Source organism: Geotrypetes seraphini, chromosome 15 (genome assembly GCF_902459505.1).
Source record: "Geotrypetes seraphini chromosome 15, aGeoSer1.1, whole genome shotgun sequence".
NCBI lineage: Eukaryota > Metazoa > Chordata > Amphibia > Gymnophiona > Dermophiidae > Geotrypetes > Geotrypetes seraphini.
The window spans coordinates 7,587,511-7,602,527 of NC_047098.1; the positions used below are offsets into that span (position 1 = coordinate 7,587,511).

The following is a 15,017-nucleotide window of genomic DNA, read 5'->3' on the forward strand; positions in this document are numbered from 1 at the left end:
CAAAGTTTTGAGACTCTGGCCCTTAGAGCTTAATAAGGTGACTTGGTGGGGGGGGGGGGGAGAATGAAACTATGGTGCTACCCTTTGGTTCCTTATCTGTGTGTAGTTGCTAGTAGGAACCAGAGATTTTGAGAGAGGATAATCAGGGAAAGAGATACGCTTCACAAGCAGTAACAGAACTGAGAATTAAACTTTAATTAAAGATAGACTTTCCAGATGTTTTATGGATATACTCATGCTTTACAGGCTCCAGGGAAGGAGGTGCACGAGCTCAGAAGTGGCGCTATTGTGAATTTTAGAAATGAATTTCTTCACCCTGCTCTCTTGGCTTTTATACAAATCTGAGCTGGAGGCTGCAGAAGTAAATTCAGATCCACATTGGCTTGAAAAGAATCATGGGGGGGGGAGAACAAAGAACGGCAAAGCCGCTTGGTTAAAAAAAGTTCACCTTCTTCTCTTACAGATTTGAAGGTCATCGGCATCACTCATAGGATGCCTGGGCTTCTGAATCGAAGCAGTGGCACCCCTCTGCCTCTCACCAATGCAGAGATCAGCTCCTGTGTCAGCGGCTATGCTCTAGGGATCACCGCGTCCCTGACCTACAGCAACCCAGACTCTCAGCCCATCGAAGGTAATCTACGCTGTTCTATGTGTCAGTGTCCTCAGTGAGGTTAAGTTGCATGGCGCTTTGTCCCGTGATGACGGGTAAGTTTCAAGTTTTATTTAACATTTGATTAAACGCCTTTCAAAAATTCTAGGCGTTTTACAATGATAAAAAGGGGAGGACAAAATCTTAAACAATGGACATATACATTCAAGACACATAGAATCGATGTACAGTTAAACGAGAGGTGAGGGGGTGAACTACAATAAGGTATAGAAAAGAGAATGACGAAGGGGAAAAACTATAGGAATGAAGGGGAACAGGTTTGTTTTTTCAGTTCCAAAGTTTTTATTAAATTTTATATAATGACATACAATAAAGCAGGAGAAACAAATTGAAGAAATTGATCATAACATTGTTAGCTAAAGCCTAGGATACTAATAGACAAAATCCTTAAGATACACTGTCTCAACCCACCCATCCAACCAACCCCTTTGCAGAGAGTGAAAAGAAAAAAAATCCCCATTCATCCGTCCACCCGTACAAACATAGGTCACCATTCCCTCATTAAAGTTCACCTATTATCTGCAAACTCTTGTGGAGGTGCCCACAACAATCTAAATGTAGCCCCTTTACCTCTCTTTTCCATTATGCCACCATCTTGGTGGGGGCGTAGGCACCTCTCTGCCCCCCCCCCCAAGGCATGCTTGCAACCTCCTTTCCCCGCCCTCTACTTCTTTAAATCTTTGCCAGTGTGAACAACTACTCTGGCCTGCTGTTTGCACCGGCCCGGCTCCCTCTGAAATCACTTCTGGGTCGTGGGTCAGGAAGTGACATCAGAGGGAAAGCCAACGCCGGTGCAAGGAACAGGCCGGAGAAACTTCTTGCGCTGGTGAAGATTTAAAATGGGATGGGATGGGAAGGGAGGGCTTGAGTGTGGTGATGGTGGTGGTGGTGGTGGGGGGGGCATGGAAAGAGCACCGGGGGGGGGGAGGGGGGGAAGGCCCAATACCCTGGGTGCCTCCTACCCTCACTACCCTACTGGTATAAGGGAAGCTTTTACTGCTCCTTGATTTACCGAAGGTACTGACGTTGCTTGCAAGCCAGCTCACAAGCAGCAGTAGACCTCGGCTTGGTGGCCTAATGCTCCTGGGCGATAAAATGACCCAACCAGGGTTATTTTACAGGATATATCATGGCTTGCTGTGCGTACTTTGCGAGTTTCACATCTCATGACTCTATAATGTGGGGTAACTTCATTCTGGATTAGGGCACCGCACCCTTTAATGTGCGTTAGGGGGGGGGTCTATGTGGCTTCCCATTTTCTCTTGGATGGTTCCAATAAGTCCCCACGCAGAGTTCATTTGTTTGCGCATCCGACAGTAAAAGCCTGTCGTTTTAAGAGATTTCGTGATAGAACCCTTGCCTTTCAGGCAGGCAAAATGAATGATTGGCTCGGTAAAATTATTCCAGGTGTTTCATGTTATTTTTCTTTTAGATAATGAGTAAAGACGCAGTTGTTTGATAGATTTGTAATCTAAGATTTTACTGTTGTAGCCTATTTGTGTATATCTCGCTGACTGTTCAGTTTCTCTTGCTGTAAACCGCGGTATATAAGAATAAAGTTACTATTATTATTGTTATTATTATATACCATACGAGTTAGTGCCCTGACCCACTTTGATAGCTTCTCCTCTTAGTCACTCTCTTCTGGCTCAATCTATTCTAGAAAACTAGCTTACCTATTGCATCATTTTTGATAGGTCATCCTGTATGTTGCCCACTGTAAGTGATTCTGCTTTCTTCCCAGGTCTCTTCGTTTACCCATTGAATGAGTATACCACAGTGGTCGGGTTTGAGGCTGTGATTTGCAGGCGGATTGTAACCGTGCAGATAAAAGACAAGGCGAAAATAGATGACTGTTACTACGACTGCTGCGGCCTCTCCAACGGTCGATTTCAGGATGGAAACGGTAACATTTTTGCTCTGGATGCGTATTTTCAATAGAAAGGAAGCAAAGGGAAAGGGGTTGGCTGGGGGGGACTGGTGGGAAGGGTGGGCAGTGTTGAGGACGGATTTAAGGTTGTCTGGTTGAGTCTGGAACATCCAAAGACATTTCACAAACTGTGATTCCCTCCTTAATGGACTCCCCCCAAAAAGAATTACGACGACTGCAATTAATACAAAATTCTGCAATAAAATTAATATACAAAAAAGGTAAATTTGATCATGTTACTCCTCTCCTTAAAGAAGCTCATTGGCTCCCCATCACGCATCGCATCACCTACAAAATTATCTTACTCTCCTTTAAAATTAAACTTTTCCATCAACCACTATTCCTTGACAAACTACTAATTCCACAATGTTCCCCTCGTACTTTAAGATCCTCTGACCAAAAACTCCTCTTTATTCCCTCTTTAAAAGAATTCTATTACACCCGAAAAACCAATTTCGCAGTAACTGCACCTACACTATGGAATTCTCTTCCACAACATTTACGGGACGAACAAAATTTAAATAAATTCAAGACCGGCTTAAAGACTTTCTTATTTCAAGATGCCTTCGGTTGAAGCTAAATCTCTCTCCTTCTTCTCTTTAATCTCTCTCTTTTTTGTTTCCCACTCTCCCTCTTTCTGACTATTACAGAGAATAAGTATATGCTCCAACAATGTTACCCTAATCCTCACGTTCTATCCCTTCCCCATTTTCTCCTTCTTTACTAAATTATGTAACTTCTCCCTTCCTCCCATTATCTCCCTCACTCTCCAGTTTGTCTAGTCTACGACATATATGTTCACATTATTTTATAACATTTTTAGCCTTTACAAAACACTGTTAACCAGCCAGACATTTGCTTGATGGTCGGGATATTAAAAAACTAATAAACTTGGAAACTTGGTGATCTACGCGATGATGTTGGACCTGGCTTAAACTCAAACCCTTTGCAGGGCCACATTTTGGATTTGTCAGTACTTGAAGGGCCGCAGGGAAAAAATAGTTAATATCTTATTAAAGAAATGACAACTTTGCATGAGGTAAAACTCATTATAGTTTATAAATCGTTCCTTAATTGCTTCTGATTATCAAGTTTTATTAATTCTAATATACCGACCATTGATATGCATCTAGCCAGCTTACGATGCTAAAAAAATGAAAGGTTAAAATAATTATTATGGGTGGGGAAAAGAGTGAATATTAAGAAGACAAATTACTAATACGAACATGAGCTTGAGGGTAAAAGGGGAGGGGGAATTGATAATGACATCATTAAAAACAAAATTAAAAAAGAAAAAAGGGAAGAGGTGGGAGGATATGACATCAGGAGAGGGGATCGCTTCTTAAATGCGGTTAATGTTAAGTTTTGCTAGCTGTTGAAGCGGAAATATTTAAAGGCTGTTGTATGCGTCTTGAAATAAGAATGTTTTTAGTTCAGCCTTGAATTTGTCGAGAGAATTTTCAAGGCGGAGTTGAGGTGGCATGGCGTTCCATAAGGTTGGAGCGACAATGGAAAAGTTAGTTTTTCTAGCGTAGTAGTAGTATTCTTTGATGGAAGGGTGTGTCAATAAATTCTGATCAGCTATACACAGCTGAAAGCAGTGCAATATGCAGAAAGTGAAGTTGAGATAGTTTTTCACTTTCTGCATGTTGCACCGCTTTCATCTGTGTATAGCCGAAATGATCAGAAGCAATTACGGAAAGATTTATAAACTATAACGAGTTTTACCTCATGCAAAATTGTGATTTAGATTCTAAAGTATCAACTGCAAGAGACAAGATTTTGGTGGAATCTTCTAGGCTTTTTTGTAGAGGGGAGAATCGATGTCCGACTTGTGCCTGGAAAACTTGTACCTCAAGTGTCCGGTGGTCACGTCCGCAACCGCCTTCAGCTCTCACCTCCTCCAGCACCGGACACAACCGCCATCTTACATCAAGCAGTCACCGCCAGGAGAGGTGCCGAATTTCGCGAGGGTTCACGAGATTACGTACACACGCACAAGCTGCACTGCCTCCAGTGGTTACCTTACGTTCTGGAACGTTGCCCGCCTCACTGTTGTAACCTCAGGCAAGCGCTATACGTGATTGTCCTCTCCGCTCCACCTCACAATCGCATACAGAGGCAGGAAAGCGCTTGCGTGAGTTCTAGAATCTTGTTACTCTTTGGGATTCCGGAATCTTGCTATTCCTTGGGATTCTGTATGGAATGTTGCTACTCCTTGGGTTTTGGCCAGGTACTAGTGACCTGGATTGGCCACCGTGAGGACAGGTACAGGGCAAGATGGACCATTGATCTGACCCAGTATGGTTAAGTATAGGACAGTGAAGCCATTGTGACATCACTGCTGAGGTTGGCTCTGAGGCACTGTGGAATGAGGCATTATGACATCACAATCTCAGCTCTAGAATGTTCCTCTCATTGGGGTTCCAGAATCTTGCTGGAATGTTGCTACTCTTTGGGTTATGGTCAGGTACTAGGGACCTGGATTGGCCACCGTGAGAACGGGCTACTGGGCTTGATGGACCATTTGTCTGACCCAGTAAGGCTATTCTTAGGTTCTTATGTACATAAGAACATAAGAATATAAGCAATGCCTCCACTGAGTCAGACCCGAGGTCCATCGTGCCCAGCAGTCCGCTCAAGCGGCGGCCCAACAGGTCCAGGACCTGCGCAGTAGCCCCCTATCTATACCCCTCTATCCCTTTCTTCAGCAGGAAATTGTCCAATCCTTTCTTGAACTCCAGTACCGTACTCTGTCCTATTACGTCCTCTGGAAGTATGTCTACCTTCCACCCTCACTGCACATACTTCCAACTTGTAGCCCCCTGTCAGACATTTTAGCAATACTCTGATTTCTGCGATATGAGGAATAAGAAAAGTTACAGCAATGGGTCCAATAAAACAGACACTTCTAATAAAGGAGAATATTTTGCCAGGAAATGAAAATATGGTCCGAAGTGGTTGATTTTCTCAGGGTGCCTGTGGGAATATAGGAGTTTCTCTTCTAGGACTTCAAACCACTTTACCCCCCTCTCATCTGTGGTGTCTTTTCCTACCCTAGGAAGAATTGTTTTGGACGAAGATTTGGAAAGAATCATTTTTGTGGCCAACCTGGGTACCGTCCCTCCTCTGGAAAATGTGTCCATTTTGATCAGCACCTCTTCTGAACTGCAGACGTTGCCCAGCGGAGCGGTGAGGGTCATTCTCCCTGCAGTGTGTGTTCCCAGAGTCCACCATTGCACACCGGAGAACTCGCTCTTTCCAGCAAACCAGCTCCGATTGTAAGAATCACATTATATACTGTCTCTCTTGGCTTTAATTTTCTTTTTAATTGGTGATACACCAGCCTCATATGTCTTCATATGTCCTACACACACACACCAGTGTTCTAGTCTAATCATTGAGGCATTCATCGTCACCTTCCTATCAGTATATTGTTTAGAAATTTTGTCCAAGATGGAAAGTGGGAGAGGCAGTGATTTCCTAGAAATATTCCTAAATTCAACACTGCTCTCCTGACATGTGCATTGTATTCTGTCAAAGACACAATACTCTAGGGAAGTGGCCATAGACGTCTCTGCACTGCCAAAAAGATTTATAAATATATGACCTTGTCATCCCACAAACTCAGTTTTTCTTGTTTCCCCGAAGATGTATTCGCCTATAGTTCAAAAATGCAGCCCCCTTCTAAAGCATTATCGTCCTTTTCGGAGTTATTGCGATGTTATGAAGCTTCCGAGTCTGGAAACGAAAGCAAGTAGAAGGAGACAGTGTTCTAACTGGATTGATTTTTTTGAGTCTCCTGGATGACTCTTTGCTTGACTAGCCAGTTCACTGATTGAAAGGTTGATTGGTGGAATTTCTTTTTGTTGTTGTTGAGTTACTGCTATCTTGATTGACTGATTCAATTATTTTTAGATTGGCTGGTTGACAGCCAACTCACCCCTCAAAAGCCTGGATGAATGAGTATTACTGCATTTAAACTAAACTAAACTAAACTTTGGGTTTATATACCGCACCATCTCCGCAGATGCAGAGCTCGGCACGGTTTACAGGAAGTAGGATGAGAGAGGAACTCCAGTGGAGGATTTAAAGATTAGGTGTAAAAGGGTGAGGATGGAGGGAGAGGCCTAAGAGGGGGGGGAAGTGTTACAGTTTTGAGAATAGCCAGGTTTTTAGGTGTTTACGGAAAAGTTGGAGGGAGCTTGAGGTTCAGAGCGGGGAGGCAAAATTATTCCAGATCTCAGTGATTCTAAAGGGGAGGGATGACCCAAGTTTGCCTGCATGAGTAGTACCTTTTGTGGAAGGGAAGGAGAGTTTGGGAGGATCTGGAGGAGGTAGGGGTTGATTTTGTGTTTGGTTGCTGATCTAAACAATCTGGTTACAGAATGGATTATGTGAATAATGCATTTGCTAAGCAGCTCATGTCCCCTGATATTTTAAAATGTTATTGCAATTGTACTAGTTAATGTTAATAACGGTGCCCTTGCATTTGAGCAATCTAAAGAAAACTGTAATATTGTAATATGTACATAATAAGCAGAATTAGGGAGAGTTTCTGCAGTTATCTGATTAATGGTTAAAGGGTTAATGCTCACACCTAAAATATATGTGAATAAGAACATAAGAATTCCCATACTGGGACAAACCAAAGGAACATCAAGCCCAGTATCCTGTTTCCAACAATGACCAGCCCAGCCAAGGCACAGTGGTATGCCCCAAAGAGAATCTGGGTGTGCCGCGAGAGATTCCAGAATTTTGCTTTAATTAAAAAAATTCCCTTCATAAGTATACACTAGAATAGACGACATGTACGTCACGCACGCAAGTCTGTCAATGTTATGAGCGTCTCTGTGCGTAAGGATGCAACCGACCAGACAAGCATCATTCTTTGACGTGATTGGTCCTTGAAAACTAACGGCAAGTAATTTTAGTTTTAATTTTTTTATGCAGTAGTTATCACAACTTGAGCAACAAAGCAGTCAAGGCTTTGTTACCGTTTGGATCTTCTTATCTTAGCCAACTTGGATTTTCATCTCTGACAGAACTTAAATTGGAAAAAAAAGAGAACTGCAGATGGTGGATGTTTGCTTGTCAACCATCGAGCTGTGTTTTAAGTTAATTTGCACTCAAAAACAAGCACATCCATCGCATTGATTAGCAATTTTATTCTATCTCTTTAGTTTCACCGCTGTAACAATTACCCCTACATAGCTTAAAGAACTTTAAATAAATAACTCTCAAATTTAATTTTTTGTTGGTTTTGCAATTTTATAATTATCAATTATAATGTGCCGGGAGAAATATTTGCTCTATTTAATGTGCCAGAACTGAAAAAGTTTTGAGAGACACTGCTTTAACTGATACCTGTCCCTCAAAATATGATGGTTTCTCCCATTCTTCAGCTGCAATGGAATGAGAGAGGAGTCAGGGAGAGAGTTTTAGGGGCCATTTCGAAGAATGATTGATTTCTATCGAGCCTAGGCACCCAAATTAAATATGTTACTGGGCTGAATTATATTTTAATTGTCTGCACAGGAGAGAAAGGCATCAGTGTGGCACTGGCGTTTCCGATCGAACTAACAGACTGTGCTTGGCAACTCTCCTTGAGACAGAGGCTGTGAATGCCATGGAATATGAGTTCAGCTTCCACTTGGAGATTCGAGGGCCATACCTACTTGCAGGTGAGTCAACAACAGAAGCATAATGGAGTTTAGGCATCTTTCTAGATGTGCACAGCATCAAAATGCTACACCCCTTGTGCATCAAGACAGGCATACAGGATGCTAACCAAAAAACTCTCCAGTGACAACATCACTTTTCAAGTTAACGGGCTTAGATTCCATTACCTAAAAGAACTTAAGAATTTCCCAAAGTCCACCAAGCCCAGAATCCTGTTTCCAACAGTGGCCATCCCAGTAAAACTGATTTTATGCTGCTTATTCTAAGAATAAGCAGTGTATTTCCCAAGCCATCTCAATTATGGCCTAAGGATTTCTCTTTTAGGAAATTGTCCAAACCTTTTTTAAACCCCGCTAAGCTGATTTCACCACATTCTCCGGCAACGCATTCCGGAGTTTAATTACATGTTGTGTGAAGAAATATTTTCCCTGGTTTGTTTTAAATCTACTACTTAGTAGCTTCATGGCATGTCCCCTAGTCCTAGTATTTTTGGAAAGAGTGAACTAGCGATTCACATCTACCCTTTCCACTCCACTCAGTATTTTATAGACCTCTATCAAAACCCCCCTGAGCCGTCTCTCCTCCAAGTTGAAGTGCCCTAGCTGCTTTAGCCTTTCCTCATAGGGAAGTTGTCCCATCATCATTTTCATCACCCTTCTCTGTACCTTTTCTAATTCCGCTATATTTTGTGATACGGTGAGCAGAACCGCACACCGTATTTGAGGTGCCATAGAGCAATACAAGAGCATTATAACATTTTCATCTTTGTTTTCCATTCCTTTCTAGACAATTCCTAACATTCTATTTACTTTCTTAGCCGCCGCCGCACATTGAGCTGAGGGTTTCAATGTATCCTCAAGAATAACACCTAGATCCTTTTCCTGGGCAGTGGCTCCTACCATAGAGGGGATTGGCTGTATAAAACTTTGGGAAACCCGCTTTATACACCGAAAAGGGCTTTTCTAAAATTCTGCAAGGTTTGCGCATGGAAAGTGTGCATCAACGTTTCTGTACCCATGGTACAGGACTTTAATTCTTGAATACTTTTAGAAGAGAAGGGTACGTAACAGAGTATGAAGGAACGGGTGGTGCGTGACCTGGCTCCCATAGCATCACTCCCTCACCGAGACTGAGGGTGAACCACCTTAGGGTAGGCGGAGTTACAGCTGCTGAGTCAGACATAGCCGGTCGCTGGGCTGGCCAGTGAGCCTGATGTTCGGTGGGAGGTAGACGGCTATCAACCGTTGACTGTCGGCAGATAGCCAGTCAAATGGGACTTAGCCACTGGAAGCTGTTCTTGGCCGGCTAACCTCAGTGAATATCGGGGAGATTGTAAAACCCATCGGTAGCCAGTGGAGACTTCCGTGCCGGGATGATATCGTTGAATCTACATGTACTGGGTTTTCTGAAACCTCTTTGTTGGCTTATCTGTGAATCTTGACGAAACAGTAAACTCCCTGGAGCAGGGTCTGTCTCCAATGTGTCTCTGCACAGAACTGTGTTCGCCTAGGTACGCTACAGAGATGTTGTGGTGGTGAAAGCAGCGGTAACTGAGATTGAAACTGATTGACTGAAAACGAGACTCTGACTCTGGCTAACGACAGTAGGGGCCGGTATTTGCACCTCAAGAGTTAGCTGGGCTGATTCTCGCGGTTGGCGGCGAATCCAGAAATTCAGTGCTGGGCCATATCCAGTGACCAGCGTTGAATTTCCAGCTGGTCCTATCAGGCAGGGTCAGTGTACTCGTACTGAAGACTTTGCTCGTTTAGAACAGTCACTTCACTCTTGCAGCGTCAAAGAGAGAAGAACCATCGGCTCAGTCGTGATGATGTGACGCGTGTATACTGTATGTACTCATATCGCAAGACTTTGCTGATTTAGAACAGTCACTACACTCTCGGAGCGTCAGAGGGAGAAGAACCATCGGCTCAGTTGTGATGATGTGATGCGTATATACTGTATGTACTCATATCGCAAGACTTTGCTGATTTAGAACAGTCACTACACTCTCGGAGCGTCAGAGGGAGAAGAACCATCGGCTCAGTTGTGATGTGTGTATATCAAGTTAAAATTTAATCAAATGTTTTGCTTGTCTTGTAGAACACTTCCAAACCAAGGGTTTACTGTACTAATAGTCTTCTTTATTTTTCTATCTTTTAAAAGTGCACAGTAGTGGGGTTTTCCCTATTAGATCCTTACATTTTGTGGGTGTGAGTATTTTTGCCAATGACAAAAAGAGCGCCAGCTAAAAAAATCATCAATGATTGCTGCGTGATTTATATATCTTGAGGCTTTTTCTCCACCCATTTTCTAAGAATGTGGATCTTTAGAGTATGACCCACTGCTGGTGAGTAACTTTTTTTGTAGATTTTTGATTTAAACACATCTCTATCCTATCTCCCCTCTCCTGCCTTTCCTCCAAAGTCTACAGATTGAGATCTTTACGTCTGTCCCCATACGCCTTATGACGAAGACCACGCACCATTTTAGTAGCCTTCCTCTGGATCGACTCCCATCCTTTTTATATCTTTTTGAAGGTGCGGCCTCCAGAATTGTACACAATATTCTAAATGAGAATTTTTTACCACAGTATATCAGAGAAGAAAAAGACTTATCATCGTTTAAAAAAATTCTAAAAACTCACCTTTTTAAAGACGCATTCAATCTTTTACCTTCCATCCAATAATATGACGTCTCAAGTTTTAAATCAAATTCACCCTTCCTTTTGTCCTTCCCATCACTCTTTTTTTTCTTCTCTATCACAGAATTGTAACTTTTCCCCCCTTTTCCTCACGACTTATGTAAGTTTTACTCAATAACTTTGAAGTTATTTTGTTCGTCAGCACTCCCTGTTTGTCTGTTTTGATTTATTAAGTTGTACATCGCTTAGTAAATTAAATAAGCGATCCATTAAATACCAATAAAAACTTGAAACTTGAAAAACTATACAGGGGTGACAACAGTGGGTGGAAGTATTTCTGTGCTCTCACCTCCTCCAGCTCTGCAGGATTTCCCCTCTTATTTCCCTGCCAGGTGTGGAAAGTCCAACTCATGAGATTCGAGCTGATGCAGATCCCTCTGCTCCCTCGGCAAAAAGTATCACCATCACGCTGGCAAACAAGCACACGTATGACCGACCTGTAGAGATTGTCATTCATCCGAGTGGTATGTCTGCAGTGTTATGCATGCTTTCTTTTTCCGATTCAGGACACATTGCTGGCCTAACATGGGTTGTCAAAGGAAAACAGGAGGTCATTTTTGGAAGAGATAAGTGCCATTTACACATGTAAAAAAAAAAAAAAAAAATGCATAAGAGATTTTAGAAAAGGTTCCGCTCATTTATGCAGCAAAGTGGAGAGATTTGAAGGAAGCATATTCTGCTATGAGATGGGCAAACCTTCAGGATATACTATGGGATGCTGAAATATTCTCAGCCAAACCAAGAAGATAATGACGTGGATATGGTTCAATGATCTTGAAACATTGTCAAAATATAGACTTTTTGTTTCTGCAAATTGGCCCTTAACGAAATAACACTCTTTTCGGCTACAGTGGCAAAATAATGCTCAGAATTTAAGAAGCTGGTTTTTGGGCTGAAAATGTTTCACTATTCCCTCGTATGTAATAAAAGTGAGCCAAGTTTAGGACAAGCAAGCCATTGTGACATCACTGATGAGATTGGCTCTGATTGGTGGAATGAGGCTTTTATGACATCACAGTCTCAGCTCTGGTTACCAGAGACTGAAAGTCATCACACTTTGAGGGAGAGCTGAAAAGTTCTCAGCCCAATCAAGAAGAGAATGACGTGTGGTTATAAAACTACAAAATGGAAGTATACAGGTCCCAATCCCTTTCCCTGATGTCATAATGCCTGGCAGAAACCCAAAGAGCAGCAGCATTCCAGAGCTGAGATTGTGATGTCATAATGCCTCATTCCACCAATGCCTACGAGCCAACTTCATCAGTGATGTCACAATGACTCATTGTATTGGGGAAGAGTGCGGCGCAGTGGTTAGCGCTACAGCCTCAGCGCCCTGAGGTTCAGGGTTCAAACCCACACCACTCCTTGTGACCCTGGGTAAGTCACTTAATCCCCCCATTGCCCCAGGGAATAAATTCATGTAAACCGCTCTGAGCGTCCTGGGGAGAGCAGTTTAGAAAACTGAATAAATAAATATATGGTTCAATCAACAATATGAAACAATATCAAAGCATAGAATTTCCTTTCTGCAAAAAGTCAGTTGTTTGGGCTGAGAACTTTTCAGCACCCCCTGGTACAATGTATTCCCAGTCTCAAGACATGTTTATCCAAGACATTTTTCCTGTCAGCATTTGCACTTACTTTAAGTAAGTAGAATTATTAGTGAATTTCTCATCTGGGCATGAGTTTGCAAACACAGCTTGAGAAAGAATTGTGCTCAGCTCTCAGGGGTTTAAAATCACCTTCAATTTCCAGAAATTACAGCTTCGGAGAGCAGCTTGTTCATAGATGTGCAGGGTTCCAAAATTCATGCAAATGGCATAATTGCAGATTCTACGTGTCAGTAGTGGGGGAGGGTGCAGACTAAACTTTTCATTTTCTTTACTTTGCCATGTTGTTGATGGGAATTTTCATTTTATGTTTTAACGGGGGTGGAAGGGGGGGTTCAGTTTATGGATAATGTTAATAGGAAAAATAACAAAATATGTTACCATATATACTCGAACATAAACCGGGATTTTTGGTCCAAAACGCAGGGTCCCGGTTTATGTGCAGGCCAATGCCCCGCCGCCTCCCCTCCCAGACTTTTGTAGGCCTCCGCTGGGCCGCCAGGCTCTGCACCCTGTCCCCCCTCCCTGCCCTGTCCATCGTACCTCATCTGCCGCTGGAATCCCTGGTGGTCCAGAGATGTAGTGAGCAGGAGCGAGCTTTCCGTGTTCCTACCCCGCTGCTAACCTGGTTGGTCGCTGCCATGAGTTCCGGCTTCAGCCGCTGAGCGGTATGGAGCAGGAGCGCGCTTTGGTGCTGCTGCTCGGTGCTAAGCGGCTTCCTGGGAGGGGGGGACAGGGTGGAGAGCCTGGGAGGGAGGGGGAAGGGGGCTGTGTGCAATGCCTGGAAGGGAGGAGGTTGGGTGCACAGCCTGACAGGGGAGGGAGGAAAGGGGGCTGGGTGCAGTGCTGGGCACGGAGGCGGCTGAGTGCAGAGCCTGACAAGAGAGAGGGGGCGCTGGGTGCAGATTCTGGCAGGGCAGGGCACTTGAATATTAATCTGCCCGACATATTCGAGTCAACCATTTTCCTCCTTTTGGGGGGGGGGGGAAATGGGTGTCTTGACTTATATTCGGACTGGCTTATATTCGAGTATATACAGTATTTTAAATTGAAACCCACATGAAATGATTAGGGGAATGTTGCTGGTATTCCTCATATCATTTCACATGAACGCACAGCCCTAGCAGGCAACGCAGAATCCCTGAGTGATGCTGCTCTTTTGCCCAGGGGTAAAATGGTCACTTCTGATGTTCGCTGGGCCAAGCAGGGGTGTAGCAATTCATATAATGGGCACCTGAGTTCCTGCATGTCATTCTTTAGATAGGAGTTCTAGGGGGCATGTTGCATGGAGTGTATTTCTAATTTGTGACAGTCCTGGTGCCAAGTATATGCTTTGTTTTCATGAAGCTATACATGTTGAGGGGCATTTTCGATAGGCTGTCCAAAGTTGGAAGAGGAAAAACGGCCATTTTCAAAACTGGTAAAACTGCTAGATGTCCCAATTTTTTTTTTTTAAATTGCCTACTTAAGACGTCTTGGCTGCCAGGATATTCAGTGCTAGGACATGCAACTTTATAAAGCATTTTCGACCACAAAAATGTCCAAATCCAGACCATTTGGGCACGAGAGGGACCAGCATTGTTAAAGACTGACCATATAGACATCCCAACAGAGCAGTGGGGCATCTTAGAGGGCACTGCTGTAAACGTTACATAAAGGATGCCAGATGTACATCTCATCATATACCCCTTCTCATGTAGGGTGAGTCCTCCAAAACTCCCTAAAACCTACTTTGCCCACCTGTCTACCGCCCCAATGGCCCTTATGGTTGAAGGTGTTCTATTTCTCCAGCACCTTATGGAAAGCTTAAAAACATTGGATCTCCTCTGGGGTCTGATTTCATGACTTGTGGAATGAGTTAGTCTTATGATACCTGTGTGTATCCCTGAGTCATCCAGTCACTATAGGACCAGCAAAGGTAGTTCTACGGTATACCTAGAATGCCTTGATTCTAGTACAGTCTGTTTCTGACCTTTCAGAACCACATCTACCGCACATCTTAACGGAAGAAGGTGACATGACTGCAGCCGAATATGAACAGTACCTGAAAGGCAAAAGTGACTTCATTAAGGGGACTAAAAAAGACCCAAGTGCAGAAAAAAAGGTAAGAATGAGTGTGAGTCTCTTCCAGTCTTGTGCACTTTTGCCCATACCTTCTAGGGTTCTTCTAATGAGTTAAGTGCACTAAAAAGGTCAGAGCTCTTCAGCTTGGAAAAGAGACGGATGAGGGGAGATATGATTGAAGTCTACAAAATCCTGAGAGGAGTAGAATGGGTACAAGTGGATCGATTTTTCACTCTGTCAAAAATTACAAAGACTAGGGGACACTCGATGAAGTTACAGGGAAATGCTTTTAAAACCAATAGGAGGAAAAAAAATTTCACTCAGAGAATAGTTAAACTCTAGAACATGTTGCCAGAGGTT

At 43.2% G+C, this 15,017-nt stretch overlaps 1 protein-coding gene across 1 annotated transcript in view; it reads left to right on the forward strand.

Annotated features, from left to right (window-relative positions):
- Positions 1-492: 492 nt before the first annotated feature.
- The window catches only part of VWA5B1 (von Willebrand factor A domain containing 5B1), a 94,085-nt gene continuing 79,560 nt past the window's right edge, over positions 493-15,017 (forward strand). Inside the window, exons 1-6 of the mRNA XM_033921149.1 lie at positions 493-631; positions 2,415-2,576; positions 5,662-5,881; positions 8,139-8,284; positions 11,316-11,447; positions 14,573-14,697. Coding sequence (XP_033777040.1) covers positions 493-631; positions 2,415-2,576; positions 5,662-5,881; positions 8,139-8,284; positions 11,316-11,447; positions 14,573-14,697 — 924 coding nt within the window. The remainder of the gene's footprint in view (positions 632-2,414; positions 2,577-5,661; positions 5,882-8,138; positions 8,285-11,315; positions 11,448-14,572; positions 14,698-15,017) is intronic.